At 47.4% G+C, this 13,230-nt stretch overlaps 1 protein-coding gene across 1 annotated transcript; it reads right to left on the bottom strand.

Moving 5' to 3' along the window:
- Nucleotides 1-2,082: 2,082 nt before the first annotated feature.
- On the bottom strand, nt 2,083-3,700 carry LOC139398787 (transmembrane protein 178B-like; the record flags this gene model as incomplete). Its single annotated transcript, XM_071144569.1, has 2 exons — nt 3,630-3,700; nt 2,083-2,985 (listed from the first exon to the last, which is right to left on the bottom strand). A coding segment is annotated over exon 2 (379 nt), but the record flags the coding sequence as incomplete, so codon positions are not given.
- Nucleotides 3,701-13,230: the final 9,530 nt, after the last annotated feature.

Genomic DNA, 13,230 nt, shown 5'->3' with positions numbered 1-13,230 from the left:
CAGAGAGAGAGAGGTAGAGACAGCGAGAGAGAGGTAGAGACACAGAGAGAGAGGTAGAGACAGAGAGAAAAAATAGTATCTATTATCTACAATCTATTATCTACCTCACTTGCTTTGGCAATGTTAACACATGTTTCCCATGCCAATAAAGCCCCTTGAATTGAATTGAATTGAAAGAGGTAGAGACAGAGAGAGAGAGGTAGAGAGAGAGTTAGAGACACAGAGAGACAGGTAGAGACAGGGAGAGGTAGAGACACAGAGAGAGAGGTAGAGACACAGAGAGAGAGAGGTAGAGACACAGAGAGAGAGAGGTAGACACAGAGAGAGAGAGGTAGAGACACAGAGAGAGAGAGGTAGAGAGAGAGAGAGAGAGAGAGAGAGAGAGAGAGAGAGAGAGAGAGAGAGAGAGAGGTAGAGAGAGAAAGAGACAGGTAGAGACACAGAGAGAGAGGTAGAGACACAGAGAGAGAGGTAGAGACACAGAGAGAGAGGTAGAGACAGAGAGAGGTAGAGACACAGAGAGAGAGGTAGAGACACAGAGAAAGAGAGACAGCGATAGGTAGAGACACAGAGAGAGAGGTAGAGACGGAGAGCGAGAGGTAGAGACAGAGATAGAGAGGTAGAGACGGAGAACGAGAGGTAGGGAGAGAGGTAGAGACAGAGAGAGAGGTAGAGACACAGACACAGAGAGAGTTAGAGACAGAGAGAGAGGTAGAGACACTGAGAGGTAGAGACACAGAGAGAGAGAGGTAGAGACAGAGAGAGACGTAGAGACACAGAGACAGAGAGAGGTAGAGACGGAAAGAGAGGTAGAGACACAGAGAGAAAGAGGAAGAGACAGAGAGAGAGAGAGGTAGAGACACATAGAGAGAGGTAGAGACACAGAGAGAGAGGTAGAGACACAGAGAGAAAGAGGAAGAGACAGAGAGAGAAAGAGGAAGAGACAGAGAGAGAGAGGTAGAGACAGAGAGAGAGAGGTAGAGACAGAGAGAGAGGTAGAGACACAGCGACAGAGAGAGGTAGAGATGGAGAGAGAGGTAGAGACACAGAGAGAGAGCGAGAGGTAGAGACAGAGAGAGAGAGAGAGAGAGAGAGAGAGCGGTAGAGACACAGAGAGAGGTAGAGACACAGGGAGAGAGAGAGACAGCGAGAGGTAGAGACACACAGAGAGAGAGACAGCGAGAGGTAGAAACACAGAGAGAGAGGTAGAGACACAGAGAGAGAGAGACAGCGATAGGTAGAGACACAGAGAGGGACAGCGAGAGGTAGAGACACAGAGAGAGAGGTAGAGACACAGAGAGAGAGGTAGAGACACCGAGAGAGAGGTAGAGACACAGAGAGAGAGGTAGAGACACAGAGAGAGAGACAGCGAGAGGTAGAGATACAGAGAGAGATGTAGCGGCACAGAGAGAGAGACAGCGAGAGGTAGAGACACAGAGAGAGAGACAGCGAGAGGTAGAGACACAGAGAGAGAGGTAGAGACACAGAGAGAGAGGTAGAGACACAGAGAGAGACAGTGAGAGGTAGAGACACAGAGAGAGAGAGGTAGAGACACAGAGAGAGAGAGGTAGAGACACAGAGAGAGAGACAGCGAGTGGTAGATGTGAGAATGGAGTCGTAGTTACAGCAAGCAGCAGGCCTACTACCATCTAGTGGATCAGAGCTTTGTGTTGCCATGGTGCATCAGCCTCAAATGATAGCCTGTACTCTCCTCCTATAACATGACACACACGACTCAGCTGAAGGACATTTGAAATCCAGCATTACAGAGGTGTTGGTGACGTATCTCTCTATCTTACCACGCTCTCTCTGAGAGAGAGATAGTGGCTTGAAGAGCTTGAATAATATGATTCTTCTGAAGCCTAATTGTCTAGCCAGGGGCTTGCGAAGAGCACAACTAACCACGGTCAACCAAAACAAACTATTTCATAATTTCCCAATATGAGCAATATTCATAGTGGCTTGATGTTTGGTTAGGTAAACACATAGACTACACACAGATAGACCCCCATTATGTAACAGTAGACCTACTGTCTTATTGTACACAATTATGTACTGTAGTACACGTTTCTTCTCTCTTACCTTTGCGAATGAGGTCTTCTGTGTCCTGGTCGAAGCCCAGTCGGTGGCATTTGCTCCACAGTCCCATGTTGGTGGAGTTGTACTGCCTGCTACACTCGTCCGCGGCGGACATAGCGAACAGCTGCCTTCTGTTCCGGGCTAGGAGCAGCTTGTCCTCCCAGCGGTCCAGTCTGGAGCGGCTAGCCCGCAGAGGGAGGCTGTTGTTGGGGATGTAGATAAAGCCTGGGTTCTTACGGCTGGAGAAGCTTCGACAGCGCTCCCGATACCTCCGCGCGTCCGTCTCGTACCAGTGGTCGGAACAGATCGCCACTGCTAGCATTCCTAGGGCGCACAGAGAGAGGGACAGGCCGGCGTAGAGCAGTAACTTCCCTGCAGCCATGCTCGGTTTCTCTGCTTTTCTCAGAGCCGCCGCATCAGCACCACCAGCCTATGGACAGCTCCTCTGCTCTCCTCTCCTCGCTCTGTCGGTCTGTCGCTTTGTCAGTCAGCACAGCGCTGCTACGGCTACAACCCACCTCCAACGAATCAGTTTACATCTCCCCTTGGCGCCGATAGCAAGACCATCATCGAGGTTACAACCATGAGCAAATAGAATTTAAGTCTAGGTTGCAAATCATAAAATTCGTTGAATCTACCGAATAAGGCAAGGTCCTTGCTGTAAAATAGAGTTCCTTTCCGTTCTTTCCTGCGTACGGGAGAGAGTGATCTGGAGAGAGGGAGCGAGCAGCTGCAGCTGTTCGGATGCTGCCTCGACGAGTGAAAAGATGCTGATCTCACTCCCCGGCTCTCAGCAACCCTCCATCTGCTGCGATTAGGCGGAATGGGGCGAGACAGGAACAAACGTCCACGCAGAACACAGAGTTTTTTTTCTTCCCCCAAAGCGTTTCAGTTCGAGTCGAAAACCTACAAAACCAGAGAAACAAGGAATATTATTAGCCTGAACAATCGTGAGATCCCACTTTCAGCATGAGCTCGGATGTTTACAAGAGCATGCCATTGCTCTTGTTGTAGGCTATTCTGTAACAGGCCACGCTACAATGTAATCTCCCCAAAAATTAAACGTTATGCTTGCTGGTTGTTCAGTGATGTTTTCTCGTGCAATGTGCACATGAAAAGGTCATGTTTTGTTGTCAGTCAAAAGCCCTTGGCATGCAGTCACCCCCACCCCCTGCCATCCCATCTGGACTAAAAGGGCTGGCCATACGTGAATGTAGAGCCGCCAAATTATCTTAATTTTCCTCGGCCTAAATAATAGGGATATGACCTCATCCAGGACGCACCGTAATCACTCATTGTCAAATTAAACCGCACAACGTCTGTCGTTCAAAAAGGGAACGTCCCCAATAGATATTTAAAAAAAAATAATACGTTGCTTCATTACCATAATAAATGTACATAAGGTAATTCAACATGAATATCCAAATGACCGTGACAAGACAATCAATTACACGCGGTTGAATACGTCTCTATGTCCATCAGGCTCAACTCAAATAGCTTACATCACATCAGTGTGTGACTCGACGAGGTTTGGACGCGCATCAACTCACCGCTCAGAACGACGCGACTTCGGCGTAGCTTTACGTTCCAATGGGATTATTTAAAACTCTACGTTCCAGATGTCTTCAAACGTTCAGTAACCGGAACAGGCTAAAGTTTCGCCTTCAAATATGAATTGCACAGAGAGACTCTGATCCCTGCTGCACTGGGCGACATTGACAGGAGCCAGGAAGCGTTGCGTAAAGATGTTATTTGACGCGGCAGATGTCGCCGTTGGGATTAACTCCTCAGAGGGATATATATATATATATATATGTATGTAGGCTAAAACAATATGCGTTATCGTTACTGTCGAGTTTAAAACCCCCTCTGGCAGCTAGGCTCCCAACGCATTCAGACTAGTGTGGACAGTCTACAGCGGTGACGTCATGGTGTCTAAATTCATTGTTTATTAACAAAAAAACACCTTCTTAAAGAAATAGTACCCCCCTCCACCCCTCTCTACTTGTGAGGCGAGGATTTAGGTTTCCAAACATATTACGCCTCTATAGAAAATGGCCTGTGCTTTTTTTTTTTTTTTTTTTTACGGAATTAGCCTCATAAGAACAAAGTCGACAACCCAACATAGCACCTGCCCGGTCTTCCGTCAGAAATGAAAGGAGTCATTGAACCAGGGGACCATTTGATATCCCTGACTACGTAGTTGTCAAGGAAGAAGACAGGGGGCGCTGCTGCATAATTGATGACGAGGCTGAGACGCACCTGTCACACCACTGGAGATGACGGACGGAGAGTCGTCTGTCTACTGTGACTGACTGTTTGCTACGACATATAGGCCAATACAAACGGGCTGCACTGACGAAGTGGTAGATATTTTACAGCTTAATGAAAACTATATTACTACACAACGTTTCTTCACTGGACTAAAGCCTGTTATTATATCTCATGGGTGTCCCCATCACTCTCAACAACAACAAGACCAATCTATTATAAGTGGAGTACAACAGGGACAATATAACAGGGACCAGACTGACTGGTCTGGAGGGACAACAGGGACAATATAACAGGGACCAGACTGACTGGTCTGGAGGGACAACAGGGACCAGACTGACTGGTCTGGAGGGACAACAGGGACAACACAACAGGGACCAGACTGACTGGTCTGGAGGGACAACAGGGACAATATAACAGGGACCAGACTGACTGGTCTGGAGGGACAACAGGGACAACATAACAGGGACCAGACTGACTGGTCTGGAGGGACAACAGGGACAACACAACAGGGACCACATAACAGGGACCAGACTGACTGGTCTGGAGGGACAACAGGGACAACATAACAGGGACAACATAACAGGGACCAGACTGACTGGTCTGGAGGGACAACAGGGACCAGACTGACTGGTCTGGAGGGACAACAGGGACAACACAACAAGGACCAGACTGACTGGTCTGGAGGGACAACAGGGACAACACAACAGGGACCACATAACAGGGACCAGACTGACTGGTCTGGAGGGACAACAGGGACAACATAACAGGGACCAGACTGACTGGTCTGGAGGGACAACAGGGACAATATAACAGGGACCAGACTGACTGGTCTGGAGGGACAACAGGGACAATATAACAGGGACCAGACTGACTGGTCTGGAGGGACAACAGGGACAACATAACAGGGACAACATAACAGGGACCAGACTGACTGGTCTGGAGGGACAACAGGGACCAGACTGACTGGTCTGGAGGGACAACAGGGACAACATAACAGGGACCAGACTGACTGGTCTGGAGGGACAACAGGGACAACATAACAGGGACCAGACTGACTGGTCTGGAGGGACAACAGGGACAACATAACAGGGACCAGACTGACTGGTCTGGAGGGACAACAGGGACAACACAACAGGGACCAGACTGACTGGTCTGGAGGGACAACAGGGACAACATAACAGGGACCAGACTGACTGGTCTGGAGGGACAACAGGGACAACATAACAGGGACCAGACTGACTGGTCTGGAGGGACAACAGGGACAACATAACAGGGACCAGACTGACTGGTCTGGAGGGACAACAGGAACAACACAACAGGGACCAGACTGACTGGTCTGGAGGGACAACAGGGACAACACAACAGGGACCAGACTGACTGGTCTGGAGGGACAACAGGGACAACATAACAGGGACCAGACTGACTGGTCTGGAGGGACAACAGGGACAATATAACAGGGACCAGACTGACTGGTCTGGAGGGACAACAGGGACAACATAACAGGGACAACATAACAGGGACTATACTCAGACAGGTCTAATGTCCTCTGCTTTGACTATGGAAAAAGTAATTGTGGAGAAGTACTGTTGATCAAAGTCATAGTGCACTATATAGGGAATAGGGTGCCATGTGGGACTATATAGGGAATAGGGCTCTGGTCTAAAGTAGTGTACTATATAGGGAATAGGGCTCTGGTCTAAAGTAGTGCACTATATAGGGAATAGGGCTCTGGTCTAAAGTAGTGCACTATATAGGGAATAGGGCTCTGGTCTAAAGTAGTGCACTATATAGGGAATAGGGCTCTGGTCAAAAGTAGTGCACTATATAGGGAATAGGGCTCTGGTCTAAAGTAGTGCACTATATAGGGAATAGGGCTCTGGTCTAAAGTAGTGCACTATATAGGGAATAGGGCTCTGGTCTAAAGTAGTGCACTATATAGGGAATAGGGCTCTGGTCAAAAGTAGTGCACTATATAGGGATTAGGGCTCTGGTCTAAAGTAGTGCACAATATAGGGAATAGGGCTCTGGTCTAAAGTAGTGGACTATATAGGGAATAGGGCTCTGGTCTAAAGTAGTGTACTATATAGGGAATAGGGTTCTAGTCTAAAGTAGTGGACTATATAGGGAATAGGGCTCTGGTCTAAAGTAGTGTACTATATAGGGAATAGGGCTCTGGTCTAAAGTAGTGTACTATATAGGGAATAGGGCTCTGGTCTAAAGTAGTGTACTATATAGGGAATAGGGCTCTGGTCTAAAGTAGTGTACTATATAGGGAATAGGGCTCTGGTCTAAAGTAGTGTACTATATAGGGAATAGGGCTCTGGTCTATAGTAGTGTACTATATAGGGAATAGGGCTCTGGTCTATAGTAGTGTACTATATAGGGAATGGGGCTCTGGTCTATAGTAGTGCACTATATAGGGAATAGGACTCTGGTCTATAGTAGTGCACTATATAGGGAATAGGGCTCTGGTCTATAGTAGTGCACTATATAGGGAATAGGACTCTGGTCTAAAGTAGTGTACTATATAGGGAATAGGGCTCTGGTCTATAGTAGTGCACTATATAGGGAATAGGACTCTGGTCTATAGTAGTGCACTATATAGGGAATAGGACTCTGGTCTATAGTAGTGCACTATATAGGGAATAGGGCTCTGGTCTATAGTAGTGCACTATATAGGGAATAGGGCTCTGGTCTATAGTAGTGCACTATATAGGGAATAGGGCTCTGGTCTAAAGTAGTGCACTATATAGGGAATAGGGCTCTGGTCTAAAGTAGTGCACTATATAGGGATTAGGGCTCTGGTCTAAAGTAGTGCACTATATAGGGAATAGGGCTCTGGTCTAAAGTAGTGCACTATATAGGGAATAGGGTGCCATTTGGGCAAGAGGTGTCACTACAGTCCCCGGTTCGATTCCAGTCTGTGTCACATCTGGCCGTGATTGGGAGTCCCATAGGGGCGTGTCGTATGGGTTTGGCCCGGTGGTAGGCCGTCCGTTGTAAATATGAATTAGTTCTTTAACTGACCAGTTAAATGAAAGGTTAAATCAACAAACAGCTGCCATCTGGGTCACCTTCTGGCTCTGCTTGTTGTGAGCTTGTTAGCTGCTCCCCCCGTTACACACTTCCTGTCAACTATCTGCCACTTGTTTACTTCACACAATATTAGGCCATTTGTGTGGCTAGCTATCGGCTGATGTGTTCCCTTGTCTCATTCTTTATCCCTGACATCGTCTTTAATGGCAACATCCTCTAGCTGAAGAAGAGGGGACACGACTGTGTTACTAATGCCCGCCTGTGTCCCGAATGGCTCCGGGGCCCTGGTCAAATGTAGGCCTCTGTATAGGGAATAGAGTGCCATTTTGGAGGCAGTCCTGCTACAGCTGACTCTATCAGCTTCCTGTCTATCAGATTCCTGTCTGTCAGCTGACCCTTCTCAAGAAATACATTCATTATTCAAAATCACTGTGGGGGGCGGGGGGGGGGGGGGGGGGTATAACAAACGCTCAGTAACATCAGTTTATTCACATTACAGAGACCAGAGACCCCCCCCGTGTGAGCCAAAGTTTAAGCCAATGTCCTGATCCGTCTCCAGATCCCGGCACGAGGTTACGTAGAGAACAATATACAACAATACCTACAGTAGATGTCTAAACGTTTGGACACACCTACTCATTTTTTTTTTCTCTACATTGTAGAATAATATGTTACATTTGAGATTCTACAAAGTAGCCACACCTTCTCTTGATGACATCTTTGCAAACTCTCGGCATTCTCTCAACCAGCTTCATGAGGTAGTCACCTGGATTGGAGGTCTTTTCAGTTAATTTGTGGAGAGAGGAATGGAATGTATTTTTTTTCCCCTTCGTAATGCGTTTGAGCCAATCAGTTGTGTTGTGACATGCTAGGGGTGGTATACAGAAGAAAGCCTTATTTGGTAAAAGACCAAGTCCATATTATGGCAAGGACAACTCAAATAAGCAAAGAGAAACGACAGTCCATCATTACCTTAAGACATGAAGGTCAGTCAATCTGGAAAATCTGGAAAAATTTCAAGACCTTTGAAAGTGCAGTCGCAAAAACCATCAAGCGCTGTGATGAAACTGGCTCTCGTGAGGACCGCAACAGGAAAGGAAAACCCAGAGTTACCTCTGCTGCAGAGGATAAGATCATTAGATTTACCAGCCTCAGAAATTGCAGGCCAAATAAATGCTCCAGAGAGATCAAGTAACAGACGCATCTCAACATTAACTGTTCAGAGGAGACTGCGTGAATCAGGCCTTTATGGTCGAATTGCTGCAAAGAAACCACTACTGAAGGACACCAATAAGAAGACACTTGATGGGCCAATAAACATGAGCAATGGACATTAGACCGGTGGAAATCTGTCCTTTGGTCTGATGAGTCCAAATATGAGAGTTTTGGATCCAACCTCCGTGTCGTTGTGAGACTCAGAGTAGGTGAACGAATGATCTCCGCATGTGTGATTCCCACCATGAAGCATGGAGGAGGAGGTGTGATGGCGTGGAGTTGCTTTGCCGGTGTCTGTGATTTATTTACAATTCAAGGCACAGTTAACCAACATGGCTACCACAGCATTCTGCAGCGATACGCCATCCCATCTGGTTTGCACTTAGTGAGATTATAATTTGTTTTTCAACAGGACAATGACCCAACACACCTCCAGGCTGTGTAAGGGCTATTTGACCAAGCAAGAGAGTGATAGAGTGCTGCATCAGATGACCTGGCCTCCACAATCACCTGACCTCAACCCAGTTGAGATGGTTTGGATTAGTTGGACCGCACAGTTAAGGAAAAGCAGCCAAGAAATGCTGAGCATATGTGGGAACTCCTTCAAGATTGTTGGGAAAGCATTCCAGGTGAAGCTGGTTGAGAGAATGCCAAGAGTGTGCAAAGCTTGCATCAAGGAAAAGGGTGGCTACTTTGAAGAATATAAATCTAAAATATATTTAAATTTGTTTAACACTTTTTTGGTTACTACATGACTCCATATATATAATATTAGTATATTTATTTAATACAGTCTAGAATAAAGAAATAAGTGAAATTATGATAATTTTCTGATCATGATAATGAAAAATTAAAAAAAAAACATGTTTGCCCCTCCCTTTTTTAAAATTTGGCTCATCTCATTTGCATAACTTTACAGGTATTTTTGACTGATGAACAATGACATGCTGGTGGGTGTGGTAACATTAAAATAAAACCCAGCCTTGAAACCAAACGTAGGATGACAATAATTGGTATGTCATATCATAGGAATAGACACCGAATTCACATGGATTTGCACGGAATGGTCAGATTGAATTCGTCACTGCTAGTCCATATATGTCACACTGCCTAAAAAAAATTACCTGTTGACATAAATCGTGGTGCAACGTCGTTGCGGGTAAATTCTGGCCATTATCTTTCTGCTCAAAAAAAGTGGATTTCTACTGGTGCGGGCATTTTAAGGATTAGCTCACGAAAGCTTGAACATTGGAGATGTTGTCTCCAACAGCATTGTTCCCCTCCTGACCTCCAGAAGGTCTGAAAATATAGAAAAACCCCTTGAATGAGCAGGTTTTCTAAAACATTAACAGAGTAGCCCTCCTTGTCGCCCTTAGGACTAAACCAAGTCGTATGAAAACAGGGGAGGACTTCACTTTAGCAGGTAATTAAATTATAAAAAATGAATAAATGACATGAATAACCAACTGCAATAACTATACAAAACCTTTCAGTTTACATAACTAACACCAAAACAATTTCAAATATTCCTGTGTACATTGGACGTTTTACACAGAAGTTGACAAAGTCACGTTCCCTATGATCACTGCATCTAACTGGCGGCCGTCTGGCTAAAATGCACAGTGTGTCACGTTCTGACCTTTATTTCCTTTGTTGTGTATTTATTTAGTATGGTCAGGGCGTGAGTTGGGGTGGGCAGTCTATGTTTGTTTTTCTATGATTTTGGGTATTTCTATGTTTCGGCCTAGTATGGTTCTCAATCAGAGGCAGGTGTCATTAGTTGTCTCTGATTGAGAATCATACTTAGGTAGCCTGTTTTGTCATTGTGGGTTGTGGGTGATTGTCTATGTTAGTTGCTTGCGGCGGCACAGTTCTCATTATAGCTTCACGGTCGTTATTCGTTGATTGTTTTGTATAGTTTGTATTCAGTTGTTCAGTGCTTTCTTTTATTTAAAAAATCATCATGAGCCACGCTGCATTTTGGTCCGCTCCTGACGACGATCAGTGGAGGTGAACCAGGAAGTGTTTGTGTTTGTTTATGCAAATACTTTGACTTTGAACTTCCACAAAGTAATAAATGTGTCTGAGTGATTCTCTAACTGTGGTTAATCAATAGTTTGAGTAGTACGTAACAATGTTGACAAACTATAACTAACAAAGCTAGCATGGTTCATGTAAAATCTAACAACTTTAATAACACAAGCAAACAACATGGAGCACGTTAACCCAGGAGATGGAGAGAGGGATGGAGCTGGTTAACCCAGGAGATGGAGAGAGGGATGGAGCTGGTTAACCCAGGAGATGGAGAGAGGGATGGAGCTGGTTAACCCAGGAGATGGAGAGAGGGATGGAGCTGGTTAACCCAGGAGATGGAGAGAGGGATGGAGCTGGTTAACCCAGGAGATGGAGAGAGGGATGGAGTTGGTTAACCACTAGGCTACCGTGCCGCCTCTACACTCTAACCACTAGGCTACCCTGCCTCCTCTACACTCTAACCACTAGGCTACCGTGCCGCCTCTACTCTCAAACCACTAGGCTACCCTGCCGCCTCTACACTCTAACCACTAGGCTACCTCTACACTCTAACCACTAGGCTACCGTGCCGCCTCTACACTCTAACCACTAGGCTACCCTGCCTCCTCTACACTCTAACCACTAGGCTACCGTGCCGCCTCTACACTCTAACCACTAGGCTACCCTGCCGCCTCTACACTCTAACCACTAGGCTACCCTGCCGCCTCTACACTCTAACCACTAGGCTACCCTGCCTCCTCTACACTCTAACCACTAGGCTACCCTGCCTCCTCTACACTCTAACCACTAGGCTACCGTGCCGCCTCTACACTCTAACCACTAGGCTACCCTGCCGCCTCTACACTCTAACCACTAGGCTACCGTGCCGCCTCTAAACTCTAACCACTAGGCTACCCTGCCGCCTCTACACTCTAACCACTAGGCTACCTCTACACTCTAACCACTAGGCTACCCTGCCTCCTCTACACTCTAACAACTAGGCTACCGTGCCGCCTCTACACTCTAACCACTAGGCTACCGTGCCGCCTCTACACTCTAACCACTAGGCTACCCTGCCGCCTCTACATTCTAACCACTAGGCTACCTCTACACTCTAACCACTAGGCTACCCTGCCGCCTCTACACTCTAACCACTAGGCTACCCTGCCGCCTCTACACTCTAAACACTAGGCTACCCTGCCACCTCTACACTCTAACCACTAGGCTACCCTGCCTCCTCTACACTCTAACCACTAGGCTACCCTGCCACCTCTACACTCTAACCACTAGGCTACCGTGCCGCCTCTACACTCTAACCACTAGGCTACCTCTACACTCTAACCACTAGGCTACCCTGCCTCCTCTACACTCTAACCACTAGGCTACCCTGCCTCCTCTACACTCTAACCACTAGGCTACCCTGCCTCCTCTACACTCTAACCACTAGGCTACCGTGCCTCCTCTACACTCTAACCACTAGGCTACCTCTACACTCTAACCACTAGGCTACCGTGCCGACCTCTACACTCTAACCACTAGGCTACCTCTACATTCTAACCACTAGGCTACCCTGCCTCCTCTACAATCTAACCACTAGGCTACCCTGCCGCCTCTACACTCTAACCACTAGGCTACCCTGCCACCTCTACACTCTAACCACTAGGCTACCCTGCCTCCTCTACACTCTAACCACTAGGCTACCTCTACACTCTAACCACTAGGCTACCCTGCCTCCTCTACACTCTAACCACTAGGCTACCCTGCCTCCTCTACACTCTAACCACTAGGCTACCCTGCCTCCTCTACACTCTAACCACTAGGCTACCTCTACACTCTAACCACTAGGCTACTGTGCCGCCTCTACACTCTAACCACTAGGCTACCTCTACACTCTAACCACTAGGCTACCCTGCCACCTCTACACTCTAACCACTAGGCTACTGTGCCGCCTCTACACTCTAACCACTAGGCTACCTCTACACTCTAACCACTAGGCTACCCTGCCACCTCTACACTCTAACCACTAGGCTACCCTGCCGCCTCTACACTCTAACCACTAGGCTACCCTGCCACCTCTACACTCTAACCACTAGGCTACCCTGCCTCCTCTACACTCTAACCACTAGGCTACCCTGCCACCTCTACACTCTAACCACTAGGCTACCGTGCTGCCTCTACACTCTAACCACTAGGCTACCTCTAAACTCTAACCACTAGGCTACCCTGCCACCTCTACACTCTAACCACTAGGCTACCCTGCCGCCTCTACACTCTAACCACTAGGTTACCCTGCCGCCTCTACACTCTAACCACTAGGCTACCCTGCCGCCTATACACTCTAACCACTAGGCTACCCTGCCTCCTCTACACTCTAACCACCAGGCTACCCTGCCTCCTCTACACTCTAACCACTAGGCTACCGTGCCGCCTCTACACTCTAACCACTAGGCTACCCTGCCGCCTCTACACTCTAACCACTAGGCTACGCTGCCGCCTCTACACTCTAACCACTAGGCTACCCTGCCTCCTCTACACTCTAACCACTAGGCTACCCTGCCCCCTGCCGCCTCTACACTCTAACCACTAGGCTACCCTGCCTCCTCTACACTCTAA

The sequence above is a fragment of the Oncorhynchus clarkii genome, unplaced genomic scaffold, assembly GCF_045791955.1.
Source record: "Oncorhynchus clarkii lewisi isolate Uvic-CL-2024 unplaced genomic scaffold, UVic_Ocla_1.0 unplaced_contig_10576_pilon_pilon, whole genome shotgun sequence".
Classification (NCBI taxonomy): Eukaryota; Metazoa; Chordata; class Actinopteri; order Salmoniformes; family Salmonidae; genus Oncorhynchus; species Oncorhynchus clarkii.
Note: the sequence above shows the minus strand (reverse complement) of the source record. Positions and strands in the feature narration are given on the sequence as shown.